Source organism: Sylvia atricapilla, unplaced genomic scaffold (assembly GCF_009819655.1).
Source record: "Sylvia atricapilla isolate bSylAtr1 unplaced genomic scaffold, bSylAtr1.pri scaffold_111_arrow_ctg1, whole genome shotgun sequence".
NCBI lineage: Eukaryota > Metazoa > Chordata > Aves > Passeriformes > Sylviidae > Sylvia > Sylvia atricapilla.
The window spans coordinates 41,690-65,058 of NW_027077039.1; the positions used below are offsets into that span (position 1 = coordinate 41,690).

The window sequence follows — 23,369 nt, forward strand, 5'->3', positions numbered from 1 at the left end:
GAAGAGCCGCAAGGAGAAGAGCAGCAACCGCCTGTCCATGGGCAGCAGGTGTGGGGACACCCTGGGGACACGGGGACAGCCCGGGGACACCCTGGGGACAGCCCGGGGACAGCCTGACACTGCCCTGTCCCCCCAGGGAGGCGGCGGAGGGGTCGGGCCGCCCCTCGGGGTCCCCGTTCCTGCCCTTCTCGTGGTTCTCGGACAGCGCCCGGGGCTCGGGGTCCCCCGGCCCCGCGTCCCCCGCGGGCTCCCCGCGCCACGAGCGCCTCAGCCCCGCCAAATCTGCCTCCCAGGTGAGCCCCCGGGTGAGCCCCGACCCCCGGGTGAGCCCCCGACCCCCGGGTGAGCCCCCGGCCATGGGGACAGCCCCGCGGGGAGCTGGGCGGCTCCGAGAGAGGAGGTGACACCAGCTCTGGGGACAGGGCACAGAGCCCCATAGGGTCAGGTGACATCAGGGAGAGGACTCGAAGGCCCATAGGGTCAGGGTGGCTTTAGGGGGACCAACGCTCTGAAGGGTCTGAGCCCAAATGGGGGCTGTGGGGTGGCTCTGGGGGGATTTGGGGTGACTCTAAGGGGGTCACTGTGTGGCTGTGAGGTGGCCCTGGGGGGTCACTGGGGGGATTTGGGGTGACTCCAGGGGGGTCACTGTGTGGCTGTGGGGTCACTGGGGACTGTGGGATGACTCTGTGGGGATTTGGGGTGGCTCTGGGGGCTCACTGAGGGCTGTGGGGGTCACTGGGAGCTGTGGGGTGACTCTGGGGTGATTTGTGGTGGCTCAGGGGGGTCGCTGAGGGGCTGTGGGGTCACTGGGTGGTTCTGGGGGCTCACTGGGAGGATTTGGGGTGGCTCAGGGGGGTCGCAGAGGGGCTGTGGGGGTCACTGGGTGACTGTGGAGTGACTCTGGGGTGATTTGTGGTGGCTCAGGGGGGTCGCTGAGGGGTTGTGGGGTCACTGGGAGCTGTGGGATGACTCTGGGGGCTCATTGGGAGGATTTGGGGTGGCTCAGGGGGGCCGCAGAGGGGCTGTGCGGTCACTGGGTGGCTGTGGGGTGGCTCAGGGGGGTCGCTGAGGGGCTGTGGGGTCACTGTGTGGCTGTGGGATGACTCTGGGGGCTCATTGGGAGGATTTGGGGTGACTCCAGGAGGGTCGCTGAGGGGCTGTGGGGTGGCTCAGGGGGGTCACTGGGGGCTGTGGGGTTCCCTGGGGGGCTTCGGGCGGCTCTGGGGGGTCGCTGTGGCTCCAGCCCTGCCCCACCCACCCCAGGACTCCACGCTGAGCGAGGACTCCCCACCGTCCAGCGCCAGCCCCCGGCTGCCCGCGCCCCCCAAGTGCTCGTACCCCTACCACACCCTGTCGCAGTCCTCGGACGAGGTGAGGGCGGCTCGGGGGGCTCGGGGACGGGGCTGTGCCCCCCAGGAGCCGCGGCTGACCCCGGTGTGCAGCTGCTGGAGGAGCCGGGGGGCGCGGCCGAGGGCTGGACGTGCGGCCAGGTGGGGCAGTGGCTGCGGAGCCTGGGCCTGGAGCGCTACGTGCGGGAATTCTCCGAGCGCGGCGTGGACGGGCCCCGCCTGCTGCTCCTCGACGGCGCCAAGCTCAAGGTGTGGGGCCGGGGGGGCGTCAGGGACCCCCCAAAGATGGAGGGCGAGAGGTTCTGGGTGCTCCAGTAGGGATTCAGTGGGGCAGGGGAGGTCCGGGAGGGTTTGGGGTACCCTAAAGGGGTTCCATGGGGCAGGAGGTCTGGGAGGGTTTGGGGTACCCCACTGGGGTGTTCTATGGGGCAGGGAGGTCCAGAAGGGTTTGGGGTATCCCAAAGGGGGGATTCAATGGGGCAGGAAGGTTCAGGAGGGATTGGGGTATCCCAAAGGGGGCTCCATGGGGCAGGGAGGTCTGGAATGATTCTGGATATCCCAATAAGGTGTTCCATGGTGAAGGGAGGTCCAGGAGGGTTTGGAGTAATCCTAACGGGGGTTCCATGGGGCAGGAGGTCTGGGATGATTCTGGATATCCCAATAAGGTGTTCCATGGGGCAGGGAGGTCCAGGAGGGTTTGGGGTATCCCAAAGGGGGGTTCCATGGGGCAGGGAGGTCCGGGAGGGTTCTGGGTGCTCCAGTGGGGATTCCATGGGGCAGGGAGGTCCAGGAGGGTTTGGGGTACCCCACTGGGATGTTCCATGGGGCAGGAGGACCGGGAGGGTTTGGGGTATCCCAAAGGGGGTCCCATGAGTACCCAAACCCCAGTGTCCCAGCTCCATGGGGCCGGAGGCTCCGGGTATCCCAAGGCACTGCGGGGGCGGTTTGGGGACCCCGGGAGGATCTCTGGGGGCTGACCCCGAGGTCGGGGTGTCCCGAGGGGGGTCCCGAGGGGTCCCGGGGTGTCCCGGAGGGTCCCAGGGGGTCCCGGAGGGTCCCAGGGGGTCCCGCGGTGTCCCGGAGGGTCCCGGGGTGTCCCGGAGGGTCCCAGGGGGTCCCGGAGGTTCCAGGGTGTCCCGGGGTGTCCCAGGGGGTCCCAGGGGGTCCCGGGGGGTCCCGAGGGGTCCCGGGGTGTCCCAGGGGGTCCCGGGGTGTCCCGAGGGGTCCCGGAGGTTCCGGGGGGTCCCGGGGTGTCCCGGGGGGTCCCGAGGGTTCCCAGGGGGTCCCGGGGGGTCCCGAGGTGTCCCGGAGGGTCCCGGGGGGTCCCGAGGTGTCCCAGGGGGTCCCAGGGGGTCCCGGGGTCCCGTGCCCACCCCGCGGTGCCGCAGGCGCTGGGCGTGGGCAGCTCGCAGGACCGCGCGGTGCTGAAGCGGCGGCTGAAGGAGCTGAGCGCGGCGGCCGAGAGGGAGCGCAAGGCCCGCGACAAGGCCGAGAAACAGCGGGACAAACAGAAGAAAAAGGAGCAGGAGCAGCGGAGGAGCTGAACCTCCCCACCCGCACCCCGGGGACATCCAGGGGGACACCTCGGGGACATCCAGGGGGACACAGGGCACGGCCGGGGGGGACAGGAGCAGCACCTATCCCCACCCCCGGCTCCAGCCGCCCCCTCCCCGCCCAGCCCGGCCCCTTTTCGGGGTGCAGGGGGCACCGGGACACCCCCAGCCCGTCCTGTCACTGTCACCCCCTCACTGTCACCACCCCCGTGAGGCCAGGGGGTCCCAGCCCTGTCCCCCACCCCCGGCACAGGAGGGGACAGGGCGTGCCCGACCCCCCAACCCCCGCACACTTTGGGCACCCCCAAATGGGGGCAGGGAGCGAACCCGCCCCCCCAGAGCCCCCAGCCCCACACGCGGCCCCCCGAGGCCACCCCAGGAAATAAAAGGGTATCAAGGGCCAGTGCAGAGCGGGGTGAGCAGTGTCAGTGACCGGGGGGCACAGAGCAGCCCCCCGGGACCTGTCCCCAGGTGTCACCGCAGGGACTGACCCCTCAGCCCCCCCCGGGGGTAAACTGAGGCACCAGGACCCCAACCCACCACGGGGGTGTGGCCAACATCCGATTTATTGGCAGTGGGGAGGGGTCAGGGGGGTCGGGGGGGAATTTGGGGGACGGGAGGGGGGTGTGGGGCAGGTCACAGCCGGGGGGGGACACGGAGGTGGGGACACGGGGGTGGGGACAGCTCAGTAGTGCAACAACAGGGTGGGGACAGGGACAGGAATGTGGGGAGGGACGGGGGGCTCAGGCCGGGTCCCCCCACCCCATCAGGGCTGCAGGGAAGTGCTGCTGGCCCCACTGGGACAGGACCAGTCCCTTACTGGGATGGGAAGTTTGGGGGGGTGCTGAGGGGACAAGAGCCACTCCTCCAACACCCCCAACTCCATCCCTAAGCGCCACCACGGCGGTGGGGACACCGGGACACACCCCACGGAGCCCAGAGACGCCAAACCTCACCCCGGGGGCGCTGGGGGCCGCCCCGCGGGGGGGTCCTGGCGGGCCGGGGGGACACCGGGGACACTCAGGGGACACTCAGGGGACACGGTAGGTGGAGGTGTTCTTGGGCTCGGTGCTGGGCACGCACCAATCCCCGGCCTCCTGGCTGGCCTGGTAGTGCCGCCACGCCGACTTGTTGTACACGGGCAGCCGCTCCACAGAGTCGGTGCTCAGCGCCTGGGGGGGCACGGGGGGGCTCAGAGAGGGTCCCGGGGACCCCCCGGGGCGGGGCCGGGGGACAGGAACCCACCTTCAGATAGATGACGGCGTCGGTGCCGAAGCCCTCCATGGAGAAGAGCTGCAGGTCGCCCTGGAAGTACTTGGCGTAGAGGCGGGAGATGGGCAGCCCGTAGCCAAAGCCGGCCTGGGGGGCACAGGGCACTGGGGCGGGGGTCCCCGGGCATGGGGGCAGCCCCCCGGGCACCCACAGTGCCCGCAGCAAGGCCAGGAGGGGCCACGGTGCTGCCAGGGGTCACTGTGACAACGGGACACAGAACGGCCAGAGGGGCCCCGTGCCACCCTAAAGGGTCCCCATGCCACCCTAGTGTCCCCATGCCACCCTAAAGGGTCCCCACGGCACACCAAAGGGTCCCCACGGCACACCAAAGGGTCCCTATGCCACACCAAAGGGTCCCCATGGCACACCAAAGGGTCCCCATGCCACCCTGAAGGCTCACCATGCCACACGAGTGTCCCCATGCCACCCTAAAGGGTCCCCATGCCACCCCAAAGGGTACCCATGGCACCCTAAAGGGTCCCCATGGCGCCCTGAAGGATTCCCATGCCACACCAGTGTCCCCATGGCACACCAAAGGGTCCCCATGACATGTCAAAGGGTCCCCATGGCACACCAAAGGGTCCCCATGCCATGTCAAAGGGTCCCCATGGCACACCAAAGGGTCCCCATGCCACCCTAAAGGATGCCCATGCCAGCCCTATGTCTCTCCCTGCCACCCCAAAGGGTTCCCATGGCACACCAGTGTCCCCATGCCACCCTAAAGGATTCCTATGCCACCCCAAAGTGTCCCCGTGCCACCCCAAAGGGTCTCCACACCACACCCAAGCCCACCAAAGTGTCCCCATGCCGCTGCCAAGGCACCCCCGTGACACTGAAATGTCTCCATGCCAGCCAAAATGTCCCCAAAAGGTCCCAGGCCAAGCCCACACCTCCCTGTGCCACTCCAGCCCACCCCAATCACCCCCTAAACACCCCCAGGCCACTCCAGCCACCCCCAAACCTCCCCATGCCACCCCCAAACCTCCCCATGCCACCCCCAAGCCACCCCCTGCCACTCCAGGTCCCCAAATCAGCCCCAAATGACCTCCAAACGTCCCCAAGCCACTCCAGCCCCCCTCAAGCGCAGACCCCTGTCCCCACGATGTCCCCGAGCCCTGGCGGGGGGCACGTACCAGGGGGGCGCCCCCGGAGCCCAGTTGGGGGGTGGGCGCTGTCGAGTACATGTAGCTGAAGAGCCGCTCGATCTTCCTCAGGGGCACGCCCATGCCCCTGTCACTCATCTGGGGACAGCACGGCGGGTGACAACCCTGCTGCTGTCCCCGCTGGGGTGACAACCCCGCTGCTGTCCCCGCTGGGGTGACAACCCTACTCCTGTTCCCGCTGGGGTGACAACCCTGCTGCTGTCCCCGCTGGGGTGACAACCCCGCTGCTGCCCCTTGCGGGTGACAACCCCGCTCCTGCCCCCTCTGCCGGTGACATTCCCACTCCTGTCTCCTTTGTAGGTGACATTCCCATTTCTGTTCCTGCTGTGGGTGACATTCCCGTTCCTGTCCCGCCCTGCAGGTGACATTCCCGCTCCTGTCCCCTCCGTGGGTGACATCCCCGCCCCTGTCCCGCCCTGCAGGTGACATTCCCACTCCTGTCCCGCCCTGCAGGTGACATCCCCGCCCCTGTCCCGCCCTGCAGGTGACATCCCCGTTCCTGTCCCGCCCTGCAGGTGACATCCCCGCCCCTGTCCCGCCCTGCAGGTGACATTCCCACTCCTGTCCCGCCCTGCAGGTGACAGTCCCGGCCCTGTCCCGCCCTGCAGGTGACAGTCCCGGCCCTGTCCCGCCCTGCAGGTGACAGTCCCGCCCCTGTCCCCCTCCCAGGGCGTGGCCCTACCCGGATGGAGAGGTCCTCCTGGCCCAGGGCCACCATCACCCTGATGGCCGGCAGCCGCGGGCTGTTCTCGTGGCTCTCCACCGTGGCTCTCATGGCGTTCTGGGGACACAGCGGGGCTCAGGGGGACCCCCGCCGCCCCCCGGGGGTCAGGGGACCCCCGCCGCCCCCAGGGGACCCCCCAAAGGGCTGGGGTACCTTGAAGAGCTCGAAGAGCATGTGGTACAGGTGGGACGGGACGTAGACGATGTTCACGGGCTGCTCCGAGTTGCAGGCTGAGGGGGGACAGTGCCATTGGTGGGGACAATCCTGACCCTAAACCGTCCCCAGCCCTAAAAGGGTCCCCTGAGAGTCCCCCCATCACAGGGACCCCAAACCTGAACACGGCAAGGGTCCCCTGTCACAGGGAGCCCCAGGAGCTGAGAACCCCCAACCCAAAATGAGCCCCACAAAAATCCCCCTGCCCCAGGGACCCCGTCCCCAAAGGAGCCACCTGAGAATCCCCAAACCTAAAGGTGCCACCCAAGGTCCCCCTGCCCGGGCCCCCACTGTCCCCTCAGTGCCACTGTCCCCTTATTGCTACTGTCCCCTCACTGTCACTGTCCCCTTATTGCCATTGTCCCCTCATTGCCACTGCCCCATTATTGCCACTATCCCATTATTGTCACTGTCCCCTCATTGCTATTGTCCCCTCATTGCTACTGTCCCCTCATTGCCACTGTCCCCTCATTGCTACTGTCCCATTATTGCCACTGTCCCCTCATTTTTGCTGTCCCCTCATTCCCACTGTCCCCCCACCACCATTGTCCCCTCACTGCCATTGTCCCCCCACCACCATTGTCCCCTCACCGCCACTGTCCCCCCACCGCCATTGTCTCCTCACTGCCATTGTCCCCTCATTGACACTGTCCCCTCATTGCCATTGTCCCCTCACTGCCATTGTCCCCTCACTGCCATTGTCCCCTCACTGCCACTGTCCCCTCATTTTTGCTGTCCCCTCATTCCCACTGTCCCCTCACCGCCGCTGTCCCCTCATTGCCATTGTCCCCTCACTGCCATTGTCCCCTCACTGTCACTGTCCCCTCACCGTTGACCTCCTCGATCTCCAGGTCAGGTGAGGCCATGTAGTACTTGTCACACAGCAGCTTGGCCATGTTGTAGGCGTCTGCCAAAGGGGGGGACACAGGGCTCAGCCCCCCAGGACCCACGGGGGTGGCCTTTGGGGTCCCCCAGCCCCAAACATTCCCCATTCCCATAGAGCTGGGAAGTGTTTTAGTGTCTCCTGCAGCGACTGCACAGCTCAGGGGACACCTCGGCTGAGGCCACCCCAAACTGGTGACACCAGCGGGCCCAGGGGGACCTCCAGGTAACCCCCCAAACCCCCCCGTGCCGTGGGGTGGGACCCCAGACCCCACCAACCTCTCACCACGTTGGCCACGTTGCAGTGGGGGTCGATGCTCCCGATGTGTTTGGGGTGCGCGGGGTTGGTGCTGCCATCGAAGAGCAGGGCTGGGGAGGGGACAACGAGCTGGGGACACCCGGGGACACCCGGGGACACGCCCAGGGCACTGGGGGAAACATTCCAGACCAGGGGAGATGCCCATGACAGGATCCCTGGGGTTAGTGGGGACACTTGGGACAGAGCCCTGGGGCTGGAGGGACGTTCTGGGGGCATTTTGGGGACACCCAGTGATGATGGGGACATTCAGGACAGACCCCCTGGGGCTGAGGGGACATTCTGGGGACACCCAGTGATGATGGGGACCCTCAGGACAGACCCCCTGGGGCTGAGGGGACATTCTGGGGACACCCAGTGTTGATGAGGACCCTCAGGACAGACCCCTGGGGCTGAGGGGACATTCTGGGGACACCCAGTGATGATGGGGGACCCTCAGGACAGACCCTTGGGATTGGTGGAGACTCTCAGGACAGACTCCTGGAGCTGAGGGGACATTCTGGGGACAAATTCTAGGGACACCCAGTGATGATGAGGACCCTCAGGACAGACCCTTGGGGTTAGGAGGGGACCCTTGAGGCAGGGAGAGCATTGGGGTGCTCCCTGGGGTTGGGAGGACCCTCAGGACAGAGCCCTGGGGCTGAGGGGACATTCTGGGGACACCCAGTGATGATGGGGACGCTGAGGACAGAGCCCTGGGGACACTCCGGGGGGCTCTGGGGACACGGCCGGTTCTCGGGGCCGGGCAGGAGCCCCCCGAGCGCGCTCACTGTGCTGGTTGATGAGCATGCGGATGGAGATGCGGCTCAGGTAGAAGCGGTCCAGGAAGTACTGGATGTTCTGGTTGGAGACGGGGTCGTCGCCGTAGGTCTCCTTGTACTCGATGACCCCCTGCGCCATGGTGGGGACAACGTCGTTGTGCCGGTTCCGGATTGTCACCAGCGCGTTGGTGAACCTGCCCCGGGGACAGGGAGGGCGCTGGGGACCCCGGTCCGGGCACGGCCGCGATCCAGGCCGGGATTTCCCGGGAGCGCCGGGCGCCGGGAAAACCCGGAGCTGGCTGCGGTGGCACCGGGGCGTGGGGGACACTTTGGGGTGACACCCTGGGATTGGGGACAAGGACACCTCTCGACTCACTGTCCCAGCGTGGCTTGGTCCTCGGGGTCCTTGTCGTGGAATTCCATGATGTCCAGCAGGCTCTGGACGTACCTGGGGGGACATCGCACAGCTGGCACCCCCAAACGGAGGGGACACCCCAGGGGACACCCCAGGGGACACCCCAGGGGACACTCCAGGGGACACTCCAGAGCCAGGGGTCAGCACCCCTCAAACCAGAACCCCAATCCAAAATCTGCTCCCCCGGGGGTCACTGTCCCACCCCGCTGCTGGCCCGGGGGCCCTTGGGGACAGCTGGGGACACGGTCCCTGTGATGGGGGTGGCACAGCTGGACCCCCCGGCAGGGCCTGACCCCTTGGCACGGCCGGATCCCGCTGGCAGCGGCCCAGGACACTGGACAAACAACGTGTCACGTGGTGGCACTGGGAAAAGGGTCACACGGGCACAGGGACACGGCACTTAAAGGGACACTCAGAGCCCCCAGCACAGGGACATCCTGTGGCGCGGTCCCTGCAGGGAGCAGGTGGCACTGGTGGCCCCGCCCCGGCTGGCTGGGGACACCCCGCTGGCACCGGAGTGTCCCCAAAGGACCTGCAGCCCGTGTCACCCGAGGCCACCAGCTGGGGAGGGCCCTGCTTGTCACCCCTCCCTGTGTCCCCTCCGTGCCAGCTCCCTGCCGGGGAGGACAGCTGGTGACAGTTGTGGGACACACAGTGACAGCAGCACCTGAGGTGACAACGAGACCCCCCTGGGCGGTGACAGAGGCCGTGGTGACAATGGCGGGACGCAGGAGGGTGACAACAAGGGGACCTGTGGCAGCGATGGGACGGCCAGCAGCGGTGCCAGCAGCCCCGCGGCAGTGTCCCCGTGTCCCCAAGGGCCCGCACTGACCAGCTCTGCACCAGCTGCACCGAGGGCGTGCGCAGCACCCGGTCCGGGAGCAGGTTGATCTCCTTCATGATGTTGGAGAGGCGCACGGGCAGCTCCTGGCGCAGGAAGGCGAACGACGTCTTCTCACAGGCATTGCTGGAGCCTGGGGACACCGGGGGACACATGGGGACACGGGGTGAGCCCCCCATGGCGCCCCCAGAGTCAGCGCTGGTGGCACTGCCACCCCCCTGTGGCACTGGGGAGAGGGGACAGGAGCAGGTCGTGGTCCTTGGCTGGGGGACACTGGGGGACACTGGGGGACACTGGTGGGGACAAGGGGGAATGAGGGGTGCCCAGTGCCACCAGAATAACCCAAACTGGGGCTGGGAGACCGCTGAGTGGGATTTGGAGGGGACAAGGACCCGGGCCACCACCAGGACCCAAAGCAGACCTTGGGGACACGGAGAGGGTCCCCAACCAGGAGTTGACACCCCACAAGGCACAACTGACCCCAAAACCCTGGAGGGACAGATCCCTGGGGACAAGGGACAGCGGGATGGAGCAGTGAGGGGACAGGGCAGAGCTGGGAGGAGCCCAGAGTGCAGCCACCAGCCCCAGCCTGGGGACAAGAGCGGGCCGGGCTGGGGGACAGCAATGGGGGGACACCTCCACCCCCTGGGGCATTTACTGGGGGGACTGGATGGGATTTGGGGGTCCCAATTGCCCACCCTGGGGGGGATCGGGGGCCGGGGGTCCCTCACGGGGGGTATTTACTGGGGGGTCAGATGTCCCCCAAATGAGGGGCTTTGGGTACCCCCCTGGGGGCAGAGGGGACCCCCAAAAGGGGCCTATTAGAAAACCACCTTCTAACCCCACTCACTTACCCGGGAGTGCTGGTAAATCCCCGGGAAGGGGCAGGAATCCCGGGAATGGGGCAGGAATCCCCGGGAAAGGGGCAGGAATCCCGGGAAAGGGGCAGGAATCCCCGGAAAGGGGCAGGAATCCCGGGAATGGGGCAGGAATCCCCGGGAATGGGGCAGGAATCCCGGGAATGGGGCAGGAATCCCCGGGAATGGGGCAGGAATCCCCGGGAAGGGGCAGGAATCCCCGGGAAGGGGCAGGAATCCCCGGGAAGGGGCAGGAATCCCCGGGAAAGGGGCAGAAATCCCCGGGAATGGGGCAGGAATCCCGGGAAGGGGCAGGAATCCCGGGAAAGGGGCAGGAATCCCGGGAAGGGGCAGGAATCCCGGGAAAGGGGCAGGAATCCCCGGGAATGGGGCAGGAATCCCCGGGAATGGGGCAGGAATCCCGGGAAAGGGGCAGGAATCCCGGGAAAGGGGCAGGAATCCCCGGGAATGGGGCAGGAATCCCGGGAATGGGGCAGGAATCCCCGGGAAAGGGGCAGGAATCCCGGGAAAGGGGCAGAATCCCGGGAATGGGGCAGGAATCCCCGGGAATGGGGCAGGAATCCCCGGGAAAGGGGCAGGAATCCCCGGGAAGGGGCAGGAATCCCCGGGAAGGGGCAGGAATCCCCGGGAAAGGGGCAGGAATCCCGGGAAAGGGGCAGGAATCCCCGGGAAAGGGGCAGGAATCCCGGGAAAGGGGCAGAATCCCGGGAAAGGGGCAGGAATCCCGGGAAAGGGGCAGAATCCCCGGGGCTGTGCACGGAGCCCCCGAGCACCGCCCCACACCGGCTGTCCCGGTCCCGTCCCAGGCCGGGGCTCCCGGGGCCGGGGTCCCGCTGAGGGGCCGTTATTTATTTACCGAAGTCCAGAAACTGCTTCATGGAGAGCGGCGACGGCGAGAACTTGCTGAAGTGCTCGATGTAGGTGGGGACGCCGGCCAGCGCCGCGCGCTTCCCGAGGCACCGCAGCAGCCGCATGGCCCCGCTGTCCCCTCGGTGTCCCCTCGGTGTCCCCTCGGTGTCCCCTCGGTGTCCCCTCGCTGTCCCCTCAGAGTCCCCTCAGAGTCCCCTCAGAGTCCCCTCAGAGTCCCCTCAGAGCCCCGAGCCCCGGGCCCGGCCCCGCCCCCTCCGCGCCGCGCGCAAACAACACACCCGCCGTCAATCACCGCGCCTCGACCAATCAACGCCCGTTCTGCCGCAAACCCCGCCCCTTCCCCCTGCCAATCCGGCTTCACCGCTGGGCACGCCCCGCTGTCAATCAGCGAGAGCCACGCCCCCCAGGGAAGTTAATGATGCCCGCCCTGCTGTCAATCATCGCGAGCCTCGCGGCCAATCAGCGCCTGCTCCTGGTTGGGCCCCGCCCCTCCCGGGGTTAACCCCGCCCCCCGCTGCAGCACCGGCGTCATTTGCATATTCAGAGTTCCCATCAGCCCCTCGGGGGTCCCGGACCCTTCCCAGGGAATTTTGGGGGGGTTTGAACCTTCCCCGAGGGTTTGGGGGGGGTCTGAGGCCACCCCAAGCTCCGCACCCCCCTTCATCCTCCTCTGTCACCCCAGGGGACATCATCCTCCTCTGTCACCCCGGGGGACATCATCCTCCTCTGTCACCCCGGGGGACATCATCCTCCTCTGTGCCCCCGGGCGGACATCATCCCCCCTCTGTCCCCCCGGGGGACATCAGCCCCCCAGAAGCCCCCCAGGGGACATCATCCTCCTCTGTCACCCCGGGGACATCATCCCCCCTCTGTCACCCCGGGGACATCAGCCCCCCTCTGTCCCCCCGGGGGACATCAGCCCCCCAGAAGCCCCCCAGCCCACCCGCCACCATCCCGCCAGCCACGACACGGAGGGGACAAGAGGTTACAAATCCCAGAGTGAGGCTTTATTGTGCCCCGGCGAGGAACGGGGTGGGGGGGAGGCTTTGGGGGGCCAGGAGGGGTCTGGGGGTGCAGGACCCCCCTCCCCAGCCGGGACCCCCCGGTACCGACCGGACACCAAAACACCGACATGGAGAGACACGGAATAATTTAACCCCTGGGGCGGGACAGGGACACCCCGGGGCGGGACAGGGACACCCCGGGGCGGGGGGACACGGCCAAGAGCGCTGCACCCCCCAAGGCAAAGCTGCGTCCGAGCACGGGGAGACCCCCGGGGGTCGGGGCTGAGCTCCCCCCGGGGGAAAGCAGAGGGGTCCCGCACCCAGCGCCGAGGGGAGGGGGCCGAGCGTGTCCCGACCTCCAGGGACGTGTCCCCAAGGGCCGGGACGTGTCCCAGGGTGGCTGGGGACAGGGACATGGCGAGCGGAGTGTCTGTGCGGGGAGGAGGGGGGAAGGCACTCGGTGAGCCCAGCAGCACTTTTGGGGAGCGGGGAGGGGGGGGGGCACATTTGGGGGGGTCGACCCCACAAGCGTGCAAGGCACGAGCGTGCACGGGCGAGCCGGGAGGGGCTGCGGGAGACCCCCGGGAACCTCCGGGAGACCCCCGGGAGGAGCTGCGGGAGACCCCTGGGAGACCCCCGGGAGGAGCTGCGGGAGACCCCCGGGAAACCCCGGGAGGGGCTGCGGGAGACCCTCGGGAGGGGCTGCGGGAGACCCCCAGGAAACCCCCGGGAGGGGCTGCGGGAGACCCCCGGGAAACCCTCGGGAGGGGCTGCGGGAGACCTCCGAGAGACCCCCGGGAGGAGCTGCGGGAGACCCCTGGGAGACCCCCGGGAGGAGCTGCGGGAGACCCTCGGGAGGAGATGCAGGAGACCCCCGGGAGAGTCCCGGGAGAGTCCCGGGAGGGGCTGCGGGAGACCCTCGGGAGGAGCTGCAGGAGACCCTCGGGAGACCCCCGGGAGGGGCTGCGGGAGATTCCCGGGAAACCCCGGGAGGGGCTGCGGGAGACCCTCGGGAGGAGCTGCAGGAGACCCCCAGGAAACCCCCGGGAGGGGCTGCGGGAGACCCCCGGGAAACCCTCGGGAGGGGCTGCGGGAGACCTCCGAGAGACCCCCGGGAGGGGCTGCGGGAGACCCCCGGGAGGAGCTGCGGGAGACCTCCGAGAGACCCCCGGGAGAGTCCCGGGAGGAGCTGCAGGAGACCCCCGGGAGGGGCTGCGGGAGACCCCCGGGAACCTCCGGGAGACCCCCGGGAGGAGCTGCAGGAGACCCTCGGGAGACCCCCGGGAGGGGCTGCGGGAGATTCCCGGGAAACCCCGGGAGGGGCTGCAGGAGACCCTCGGGAGGAGCTGCAGGAGACCCCCGGGAGACCCCCGGGAGGAGCTGCGGGAGCCAAAGCCGGAGGCGGCCGCGTCCGCGGGGACCGGGGCACAGGGACAGAAAGAGAGAGCTGCACTTGTGCAAAGTCCAAGCGCCCCTGGCAGGGGTCCGGGGAGGGGCGCAGGGGTCAGTAGTACTTGTCCGGCTCCTGCCACTTGGTCACCCAGAGCTTCTTGCGGCGGCGGGGCAGGAGCCCCCCGGGCTGGTAGCGCTGCTCCTGCCGGATCCGCACCGCGTGGTACTTGGGCATGATCCGGTAGTAGCGGGTCCGCTGGAAAAAGTCACACTGCGACAGGAAAGGGGAGGGAAAAAAAAAACAGAGAGAGGAGAGCGCGTCAGTGAGAGGGGGCTGCAGAGGGTCAGGGAGAAGGAGAGAGACCCCCGAGGCGGCGAAGAGCAGAGGCAAAGGGAGCAGCGATCCTGGAGAGACCCCGCCGGGACCTGCGGGGACCCTGCGGGACAGAGGAAGAGGAGAGCGAGGATGAAGAGGAGGAAGATGCCGCTGCGGCCCGGCCCCACGGGGCATTACCAGGCGGGGCCCTCGGGGCCCGGGGGGGACACGGGGGGTGCCCCCCGCCCCCCGTTAGTAGTCGTCCGTGAGCCGCTCGGTTTCCGACGGCTGGATCCTCATCTCCGCCTTCTGCCCCTTGGCCTCGTACATGGCGCGGGTGTTGGCCCGCCGGAAGAACCCGCACTGTGGGGACAGGGGACAGGGTCAGGGCGGCCGCGACAGCGGCTGGGGGGCTCCTGGGCACCCCCCGGGAGGTGGGGGCAGGGAGAGACCCCACAGGGCACCCCCGGGATGCTGCGGGGTGGGGGGTCCTGCAGAGCCAGCCAGCCCCTCCTGGGTAAAAGGGGCCGGGGGTGTCCCCGGGGGGCTCTGGGGGTCCCCCAGTCCCCGCGGAACAGCCCGGCTCCGCTTTGGGCGCACGTCCCGAAAATGTTTTGCAGCCCGAGACACGTCGGGAATGTCTCTGCTCCTCTTCCTCATCCCTCTCCAGCCGGGAATGTTCCTCCCTGGAGGGCACCTCCCGCCTGGGGGCACCTGCCACCCCCGGGGGCACCTTCCAGCGGCCTGGGGGACAACCTTCCAGCCGCCGGTCCCTCTCCGGGCAGGGAGGGGACAGCCGCGGGTGACACGAGCCCGTCGGCTCTCGGCGCACCCCGGGGAGATTTGGGACCCCGCTCACCTTCCAGAGGAGGAGGATGATGAGGCCCAGCAGCAGCAGCCCGGCTGCCACCGACACCAGCACCAGCCAGAGCGCGATCTCGGCCGGCTGCTCCTCCTGCAGCTCCGAGTCCACGTCCACGGAGAACTGCGGCGGTGGGAAGGGTTTCGGTGGGGCTCCAGCGGCCCCCAGTCCGCCCCAGTCTGCCCCAGTCCCGCCCAGTCCGCCCCAGTCTGCCCCAGTCCGCCCCAGTCCCGCCCAGTCTGCCCCAGTCTGCCCCAGTCCCGCCCAGTCCTGCCCCAGTCTGCCCCAGTCCCGCCCAGTCCGCCCCAGTCTGCCCCAGTCCGCCCCAGTCCCGCCCAGTCTGCCCCAGTCCCGCCCAGTCTGCCCCAGTCTGCCCCAGTCCCGCCCAGTCTGCCCCAGTCTGCCCCAGTCCCGCCCAGTCTGCCCCAGTCCCGCCCAGTCCGCCCCAGTCCCGCCCCAGTCCGCCCCAGTCCCGCCCAGTCTGCCCCAGTCCCGCCCAGTCCGCCCAGTCCGCCCCAGTCCCGCCCAGTCCCGCCCAGTCTACCCCAGTCCCGCCCCAGTCTGCCCCAGTCCGCCCCAGTCCCGCCCCAGTCCGCCCCAGTCCCGCCCACTCTGCCCCAGTCCCGCCCAGTCCCGCCCAGTCCGCCCCAGTCCGCCCCAGTCCGCCCCAGTCCCACCCAGTCCGCCCCAGTCCCGCCCAGTCTGCCCCAGTCCTGCCCCAGTCTGCCCCAGTCCGCCCCAGTCCCGCCCCAGTCCGCCCCAGTCTGCCCCAGTCCCGCCCCAGTCCGCCCCTGTCCTGCCCCAGTCCCGCCCAGTCTGCCCCAGTCTGCCCCAGTCCCGCCCCAGTCCGCCCCAATCCCGCCCAGTTTGCCCCAGTTTGCCCCAGTCCGCCCCAGTCTGCCCCAATCTGCCCCAGTCCCGCCTACTCTGCCCCAGTCCGCCCCAGTCCGCCCCAGTCCCACCCAGTCTGCCCCAGTCTGCCCCAGTCCCGCCCAGTCCCGCCCAGTCTGCCCCAGTCTGCCCCAGTCCGCCCCAGTCCCGCCCAGTCCGCCCCAGTCCCGCCCAGTCTGCCCCAGTCCGCCCCAGTCCCGCCCAGTCTGCCCCAGTCTGCCCCAGTCTGCCCCAGTCCGCCCCAGTCCCGCCCAGTCTGCCCCAGTCTGCCCCAGTCCCGTCCAGTCTGCCCCAGTCCGCCCCAGTCCTGCCCCAGTCCCGCCCAGTCTGCCCCAGTCTGCCCCAGTCTGCCCCAGTCCGCCCCAGTCCCGCCCAGTCTGCCCCAGTCCGCCCCAGTCCCGCCCAGTCTGCCCCAGTCTGCCCCAGTCTGCCCCAGTCCGCCCCAGTCCCGCCCAGTCTGCCCCAGTCCGCCCCAGTCCTGCCCCAGTCCGCCCCAGTCCTGCCCCAGTCTGCCCCAGTCTGCCCCAGTCCTGCCCCAGTCTGCCCCAGTCTGCCCCAGTCCGCCCCAGTCTGCCCCAGTCTGCCCCAGTCCCGCCCAGTCTGCCCCAGTCCCGCCCAGTCCGCCCCAGTCCGCCCAGTCTGCCCCAGTCCTGCCCAGTCTGCCCCAGTCTGCCCCAGTCCCGCCCAGTCCGCCCCAGTCCCGCCCCAGTCTGCCCCAGTCCCGCCCAGTCTGCCCCAGTCCGCCCCAGTCCCGCCCCAGTCCCGCCCAGTCTGCCCCAGTCCCGCCCCAGTCCCGCCCAGTCTGCCCCAGTCCCGCCCAGTCTGCCCCAGTCCGCCCCAGTCCCGCCCAGTCCCGCCCAGTCTGCCCCAGTCCCGCCCAGTCTGCCCCAGTCCGCCCCAGTCCCGCCCAGTCCCGCCCAGTCTGCCCCAGTCCCGCCCAGTCTGCCCCAGTCCGCCCCAGTCCCGCCCAGTCTGCCCCAGTCCCGCCCAGTCCGCCCCAGTCCGCCCCAGTCCCGCCCAGTCTGCCCCAGTCCCGCCCAGTCCGCCCCAGTCCGCCCCAGTCCCGCCCAGTCTGCCCCAGTCTGCCCCAGTCCCGCCCAGTCCCGCCCAGTCTGCCCCAGTCTGCCCCAGTCCGCCCCAGTCCGCCCCAATCCCGCCCAGTTTGCCCCAGTTTGCCCCAGTCCGCCCCAGTCCCGCCTACTCTGCCCCAGTCCCGCCCAGTCTGCCCCAGTCTGCCCCAGTCTGCCCCAGTCTGCCCCAGTCCCGCCCAGTCCGCCCCAGTCCCGCCCCAGTCCCGCCCCAATCCCGCCCAGTTTGCCCCAGTCTGTCCCAGTCCGCCCCAGTGGCTCACCCGCACCGTGTGGTTCCTCATGCTGATGGTGGGCACCTGCGAGCGCAGGAACAGCGTGGCCGTGCCCGTCACCTTGACACGGTCAAAGTCCCGGAATTCCTGCGTGGGGACAGCGGGGACACGGCTCGGGGACAGGGACACGGCTCGGGGACGGGGACACGGCTCAGGGATGGGGACACGGCTCAGGGATGGGGACACGGCTCAGGGACGGGGACACGGCTCGGGGACAGGGACACGGCTCGGGGACGGGGACACGGCTCGGGGACAGGGGACACGGCTCGGGGACGGGGACACGGCTCGGGGACGGGGACACGGCTCAGGGACGGGGACACGGCTCAGGGATGGGGACACGGCTCGGGGACGGGGACACGGGGAGGATGGACAGACACGGACACACAGCTGACGAGGCACGGATGATGACGGCGGACACGCGGACGGAGAGGGGACACGGGTGACAACGGGGACACACGGGGGGGTGGCTGCCGCCCCCTGAGCAGGCTCGGGGGTCCTGCGGGAGCCCCCGCCGCGGGCTCACTGACCTCGATGAAGGTGCTGTTCCACACGCGGGCCCGCAGGCTGAAGCTGGAGGGGAGCTGCGTGTGCACCAGGGGACACTCGAACCACACGCAGCGCGCCGTGCCCGCCGAGCAGCTCTGGGGGGGACACGGGGCTCAGGGGGGACCCCAGAGCAGCCCAGTGACCCCGGGATGGGGGGATCCTCTGCCAGACCCCCTCTAGCCCTCTCCCCACTCACCAGCACGGCCTCGGACCTCGGGCGCCGGCCGGTGGCCAAGGTGAGCGGGGGCTCGCCCGCCTCGGGGGGCTCCAGCTCCCGCCTGTGCCGGGCTGCAGCCTGCTCCTGCACGAGCTGCGGGGACACGGGACACACACAGAGCCCCGGGGCTGCAGCACACCTCCGGGATCATCGATCAACCCACCCCTGACCTCAGCTAAACCGCAGCACTGAGCGCTCTATCCCATCTTCCCTTACACACAGCCACCGCCTCCCCGGGCAGATATTCCAATCCTTTGTCACCCTGGCTGGAAAACGCTGTTTCCTGCTCTCCAGCCTGTGTTCCCCTTGGTGCGGTCTGAGGCTGTGTCCTCCCGTTCTGTCACTGCTGCTGGAGACAGAGACCGACCCACCTGGGCACAGCCACCTTCAGGGGGTGTGAGAGTGACAAGGTCACCTCTGAGTCTCCTTTTGTCCAGGATAAACAGCCCCAGCTCCCTCATTTCTCACAGGTTTGTGTTCGCAGCCCCATGGCCTCCTCTGGATGTGTGTGAGCATCTCAGTGTCCATCCTAAACTGAGACACCAGAGCTGGACACAGCACTCAGTGTCCATCCCAAACTGGACACAGCCCTCAGTGTCCATCCCAAACTGGACACAGCCCTCAGTGTCCATCCCAAACTGGACACAGCCCTCAGTGTCCACCCTAAACTGGACACAGCACTCAGTGTCCACTCTAAACTGGACACAGCACTCAGTGTCCACCCTAAACTGGACACAGCACTCAGTGTCCATCCCAAACTGGACACAGCACTCAGTGTCCACCCTAAACTGGACACAGCACTCAGTGTCCACCCTAAACTGGACACAGCGCTCAATGTCCACCCTAAACTGGACACAGCGCTCAGTGTCCATCCCAAACTGGACACAGCCCTCAGTGTCCACTCTAAACTGGACACAGCACTCAGTGTCCACTCTAAACTGGACACAGCACTCAGTGTCCACTCTAAACTGGACACAGCACTCAGTGTCCATCCCAAACTGGACACAGCACTCAGTGTCCACCCTAAACTGGACACAGCACTCAGTGTCCACTCTAAACTGGACACAGCACTCAATGTCCACCCTAAACTGGACACAGCACTCAGTGTCCACTCTAAACTGGACACAGCCCTCAGTGTCCATCCCAAACTGGACACAGCACTCAATATCTATCCTAAACTGGACACAGCCCTCAAGGTGTGGCCCCTCCAGTGCCCTGATCAGGGCTGGGCTGTGCTGGGGGCTGAGGGACCCCCGCGGTGGGGCAGGGGCTCTGCTTTGAGGATTTTTAAAGAGAATTTCTGAAGTTTAACAGAAAGTTTTCATACAAACCCGTACTATGTAAAGGCCTATAATGTGCTGTAATCAGGGAATAGTTTGGCTGCTGACTGTGACGGTGTGAATTATGACGTCTGTAGTGCCCCACCCTTCACAGGAGACTAAAAACCGACCAAAACTTTTAAAAGCGCCTCTCGGGAGCCCCATCTGCGGGTCGGGAAAAGGTGTCACCCGACAGCGGGTGACTCACGGTGAGGTTCAGCGGGTTGATGACGCCCCCGGGGGGGTGACACGAGTCGTTGCCGTTCACCCGGATCTCGGTGGGGTACAGGAGCCACTTGCCGTTGGGGATCTCGTAAGGCCACTCGAAGCCCAGCAGGATGGTGCCCAGCGTGCCCAGGGACTCGCCTTTGGTGGTCACCTGTGGGCAGGTGCAGTCCGGCCTTCCCAAATCCTCCTCCCGTAATCCCAAATCCTCCTCCCGTAATCCCAAATCCTCCTCCCGTAATCCCAAATCCTCCTCCCAAAACCCCAAATTCTCCCTCTCATAATCCCAAATCCTCCTCCCATAATCTCAAATCCTCCTCCCAAAACCCCAAATTCTCCCTCTCATAATCCCAAATCCTCCTCCCAAAACCCCAAATCCTCCTCCCATAATCCCAAATCCTCCTCCCGTAATCCCAAATCCTCCTCCCGTAATCCCAAATCCTCCTCCCGTAATCCCAAATCCTCCTCCCGTAATGCCAAATCCTCCTCCCAAAACCCCAAATCCTCCTCCCAAAACCCCAAATCCTCCTCCCGTAATCCCAAATCCTCCTCCCGTAATCCCAAATCCTCCTCCCAAAACCCCAAATCCTTCTCCCATAATCCCAAATCCTCCTCCCAAAACCCCAAATCCTCCTCCCAAAACCCCAAATCCTCCTCCCCAAACCCCAAATCCTTCTCCTTCCCGCCTTCCCAAATCCTCCTCCAGCATTCCCAAATCCTTCTCCTGCCTTCCCAAACCCTCCTCTCTCCAGCATTCCCAAATCCTCCTCCTGTCTTCCCAAATCCTTCCTCCCGTATTCCAAAATTCTTCTCCCATAATCCCACATTCTGCTGCCTCCCGTATTCCCAAATCCTTCTTCCCACCTTCCCAAACCACCCCCCCCGTATTCCCAAATCCTCCCTCCGGGAAGGAATCACCTGGAAGTCGAAGGCGAGGGCGCTGCCCACGTCCTGCTCCCGTTCCATGGCCGACTCGCCCACCACGGCTCCGCTGAAGTAGGACTGGATGTGGGAGGAGGCTCTGGGGACGGGATTGGGGACAGGGACAGCGTCACGGGGACATCCCATGGCTGGGACACGGGCGGCTGGCACAGCCAGAGCCGGGGGGGGAATGGAGGGGACACGGGAGGGGACACGGGAGGGGACACGGAGAGGGGACACAGAAACTGGGGGGACGCAGAGAGGATGGAGGGGACACGGAGGGGACACTGGAGGGGACACAGAGGGGACACAGAGGGGACACTCACATGCTCAGCGACGACTGGATGCTGTAATCCACCAGCAGCTTGGCCAGCACGGGCTGCAGATCCTCCTGGGTGCTCTGCCTGCCGGGGCAGCGGGATCGGCATCTGCCCCAGCCCAAACGGGACCGTCCCCGTGTCCCCGTGTCCCCGTGTCCCCTCCCACTCACGTGGACAGGTCCAGCCACACGGCCACCTCCCGCGTGTCCAGCGTGATGCCGATGGCCTCGAAGGTGATGGTCAGCTCAGCCTGCACAGAGGGGACACGGAGCAGCTCAGCCAGACCCGCGGAGCCCCCCGGGAAGGGCTGGGGACACTGGGGGACACTGGGGGACAGCCAGGGGACACTGGGGGCACCTCTCACCCTCTGGTTCCTCTTGAAGGGGTTCCCCAGCTCGCACAGCACCGTCTCCCCAAAAGTGCAGGCTCCGCTCTGGGGAGGACAGGAGGGCTCAGGGACAGCCCGGGCGAGCCCAGCCGGCCCCCGGTGACACTCAGGGACCCCGGGGTGTCCCCGTACCGGGCGGACAGAGGAGGGCAGCAGGCTGGGGGGCACGGTGACGTTCAGCAGGGCCTCGTGGGCGTCCTCGCCGTCCCAGGGCGCGCTGGGCGCGTTGGTGATGTTGATGCTCAGGTGCAGCTTCCGCACGTCCCGGCTGTACTGCAACACCTGGGCACCGTTCACCCTGCGGAGGCACCGGGGGTCAGCCCCGGGGACAGGGGACAGGGGACAGCCACGGGGACAGGGGACACTGCTGGGGACAGGGGACACTGCCGGGGGGTCAGCCCTGGGGACAGCCACGGGGACAGGGGACAGCCACGGGGGCAGGGGACACTGCCGGGGGACGGCGGGGTCAGCCCCGGGGACAGCCACAGGGACAGGGGACACTGCTGGGGACAGGGGACACTGCCGGGGACAGGGGGGTCAGCCACGGGGACAGCCACAGGGACAGAGACAGCCCCGGGGACAGGGGACACTGCCGGGGGACGGCGGGGTCAGCCCCGGGGGACGGGGACAGCCCCGGGGGCAGGGGTCAGCCATGGGGACAGGGGACACTGCCGGGGCACGTCGGGGTCAGCCCCAGGGACAGGGGACAGCCACAGGGACAGGGACAGCCCCGGGGACAGGGGACAGCCACGGGGGACAGAGGACAGCCCCGGGGGCAGGGGGGTCAGCCCCGGGGGCAGGGGTCAGCCCCGGGGGCAGGGGACAGCCCCGGGGGCAGGGGACAGCCTCGGGGGCAGGGGACACTGCCGGGGGACAGGGACACTGCCGGGGCACGGCGGGGTCAGCCCCGGGGGCAGGGGACACTACCAGGGGATGAGGACAGCCCCGGAGGGGCAGGGACAGCCATAGCCAGGGGACAGGGACAGCCACACCCGGGGGACAGGGACAGTCCTGAGCAACAGGGACAGGGACAGCCCCGGGGCACACGGACAGCCTCGGGGGACAGGCAGGGTGGCACCTGGGCAGCGGCAGGTTCTGCTCGGTGACGAAGCTGCTCTGCAGCTGGAGGTTGCTGTAGCACTGGTTGTCGGAGCCACACTCCTTCTGGAACTCGATCTGCAGGGACACGGGTGTCCCCTGAGCCCCTGGGAGCCCTCCAGAGCGTCCCCTGTGACCCCCAGGACACCCCGGCGTGTCCCCACACCTTGGTCTCGTTCTCGTGGGCCTGGTCCTGGTTGAGGACAGGGAAGGGGTCCAGGGAGTGGGGGCCCAGCTGGAAGGTTCTGGGCCTCTCCAGCAGAGAGTAGTTCATGGAGAGCACGATGGGGTGCAGCTTGTCCCGGACATTGTCCTGCACGGAGGGGACAGTCACACACACATCCCCCCCAAACTCAGCCCTGGCCACGTCTCGGGTCCCCCCTGGCTGCTGCCAGCCCGAGGAGAGACCCCAGAGAGCCACCGGGGATGGGGAGAGGGAGAGAGGGAGAGAGGGAGGGGATGGATGGGGAGAGGGAATGGAGGGATGGAGGGATGGAAAAAAGGATGGATAGATGGAAAGAAGGCAGGGATAGAGGGAAAGGGAGGAAGGAGGGATGGATGGATGGATGGATGGATGGATGGAGGGATGGAGGGATGGAGGGATGGAGAGAAGGCAGGGATGGAGGGAGGGATCGAGGGAATGGAGGGATGGAGGGAAGGCAGGAAAGAGGGCTGGATCCCTGGCTGGATCCCCAGATGGATGGAGGGATGGATGGAATGAAGGGATGGATGGAATGAAGGGATGGATGGAAGGAAAGAGGGCTGGATCCCCGGCTGGATCCCCGGCTGGATCCCTGGCTGGATCCCTGGCTGGATGGATGGATGGAGGGAGGGAATGAAGGGATGGAGGGATGGATGGAATGGAGGGATGGAGGGAAGGAAAGAGGGCTGGATCCCTGGCTGGATCCCCGGATGGATGGAGGGATGAAGGGAGGGATGGATGGAATGGAGGGATGGAAGGCAGGAAAGAGGGCTGGATCCCCGGCTGGATCCCCGGATAAACAGCAGGAGGAAGGGCAGGCTGCTCACCAGCAGCAGGAGCTCCTGGGACTGGCAGCGGGTGTCAGGCATGGAGAACTCCCCGGTGTAGGTGGCGGATTGGGACCCCCAGAACCTGACCCGGGCCGGGTGCCGGTCCTTGTCGGCCTCCAGCGTGTACTGCAGGGCTGGGGGACAGCACGAGGTGTCCAAAGGTCCCCCCAGGCTGTCCCCATGTCCCCTGTGCCCCCCAGCGCCCCCCACTCACTGATCCTCTCGCTGTAGCCGGGTC

General features: G+C 67.7%; 3 protein-coding genes across 4 annotated transcripts in view; 1 reads left to right on the forward strand and 2 right to left on the reverse strand.

The window, feature by feature from the left end:
• Window positions 1-2,893, forward strand: part of PPP1R9B (protein phosphatase 1 regulatory subunit 9B) — a 12,134-nt gene extending 9,241 nt beyond the window's left edge. The window contains exons 8-12 of the mRNA XM_066340108.1: window positions 5-48; window positions 137-323; window positions 1,264-1,371; window positions 1,443-1,598; window positions 2,738-2,893. Coding sequence (XP_066196205.1) covers window positions 5-48; window positions 137-323; window positions 1,264-1,371; window positions 1,443-1,598; window positions 2,738-2,893 — 651 coding nt within the window. The remainder of the gene's footprint in view (window positions 1-4; window positions 49-136; window positions 324-1,263; window positions 1,372-1,442; window positions 1,599-2,737) is intronic.
• Window positions 2,894-3,450: 557 nt separating this feature from the next.
• On the reverse strand, window positions 3,451-11,527 carry PDK2 (pyruvate dehydrogenase kinase 2). 2 transcript variants are annotated; one of them, XM_066340111.1, is made up of 11 exons: window positions 11,224-11,525; window positions 9,481-9,622; window positions 8,610-8,681; window positions 8,243-8,427; window positions 7,436-7,525; window positions 7,104-7,181; window positions 6,215-6,291; window positions 6,020-6,118; window positions 5,308-5,415; window positions 4,148-4,261; window positions 3,451-4,074 (listed from the first exon to the last, which is right to left on the reverse strand). In XM_066340111.1, the coding sequence occupies exons 1-11, from the start codon at window positions 11,339-11,341 to the stop codon at window positions 3,934-3,936; spliced, it is 1,224 nt and encodes a 407-aa protein (XP_066196208.1). In that variant the 5' UTR covers window positions 11,342-11,525; the 3' UTR covers window positions 3,451-3,933. The 2 variants fall into 2 exon arrangements, with proteins under 2 accessions (XP_066196208.1, XP_066196209.1); XM_066340112.1 differs by lacking the exon at window positions 5,308-5,415 and having other exon boundaries at window positions 11,224-11,527.
• Window positions 11,528-13,571: 2,044 nt separating this feature from the next.
• Window positions 13,572-23,364, reverse strand: ITGA3 (integrin subunit alpha 3; the record flags this gene model as incomplete). The annotated part of the gene is made up of 15 exons (XM_066340109.1): window positions 13,572-13,904; window positions 14,809-14,934; window positions 17,054-17,152; window positions 17,593-17,706; window positions 17,808-17,921; window positions 19,356-19,526; window positions 20,291-20,393; window positions 20,620-20,697; window positions 20,784-20,863; window positions 20,978-21,046; window positions 21,134-21,299; window positions 22,080-22,177; window positions 22,266-22,412; window positions 23,129-23,265; window positions 23,346-23,364. Coding segments are annotated over 15 exons (1,680 nt in total), but the record flags the coding sequence as incomplete, so codon positions are not given.
• Window positions 23,365-23,369: the final 5 nt, after the last annotated feature.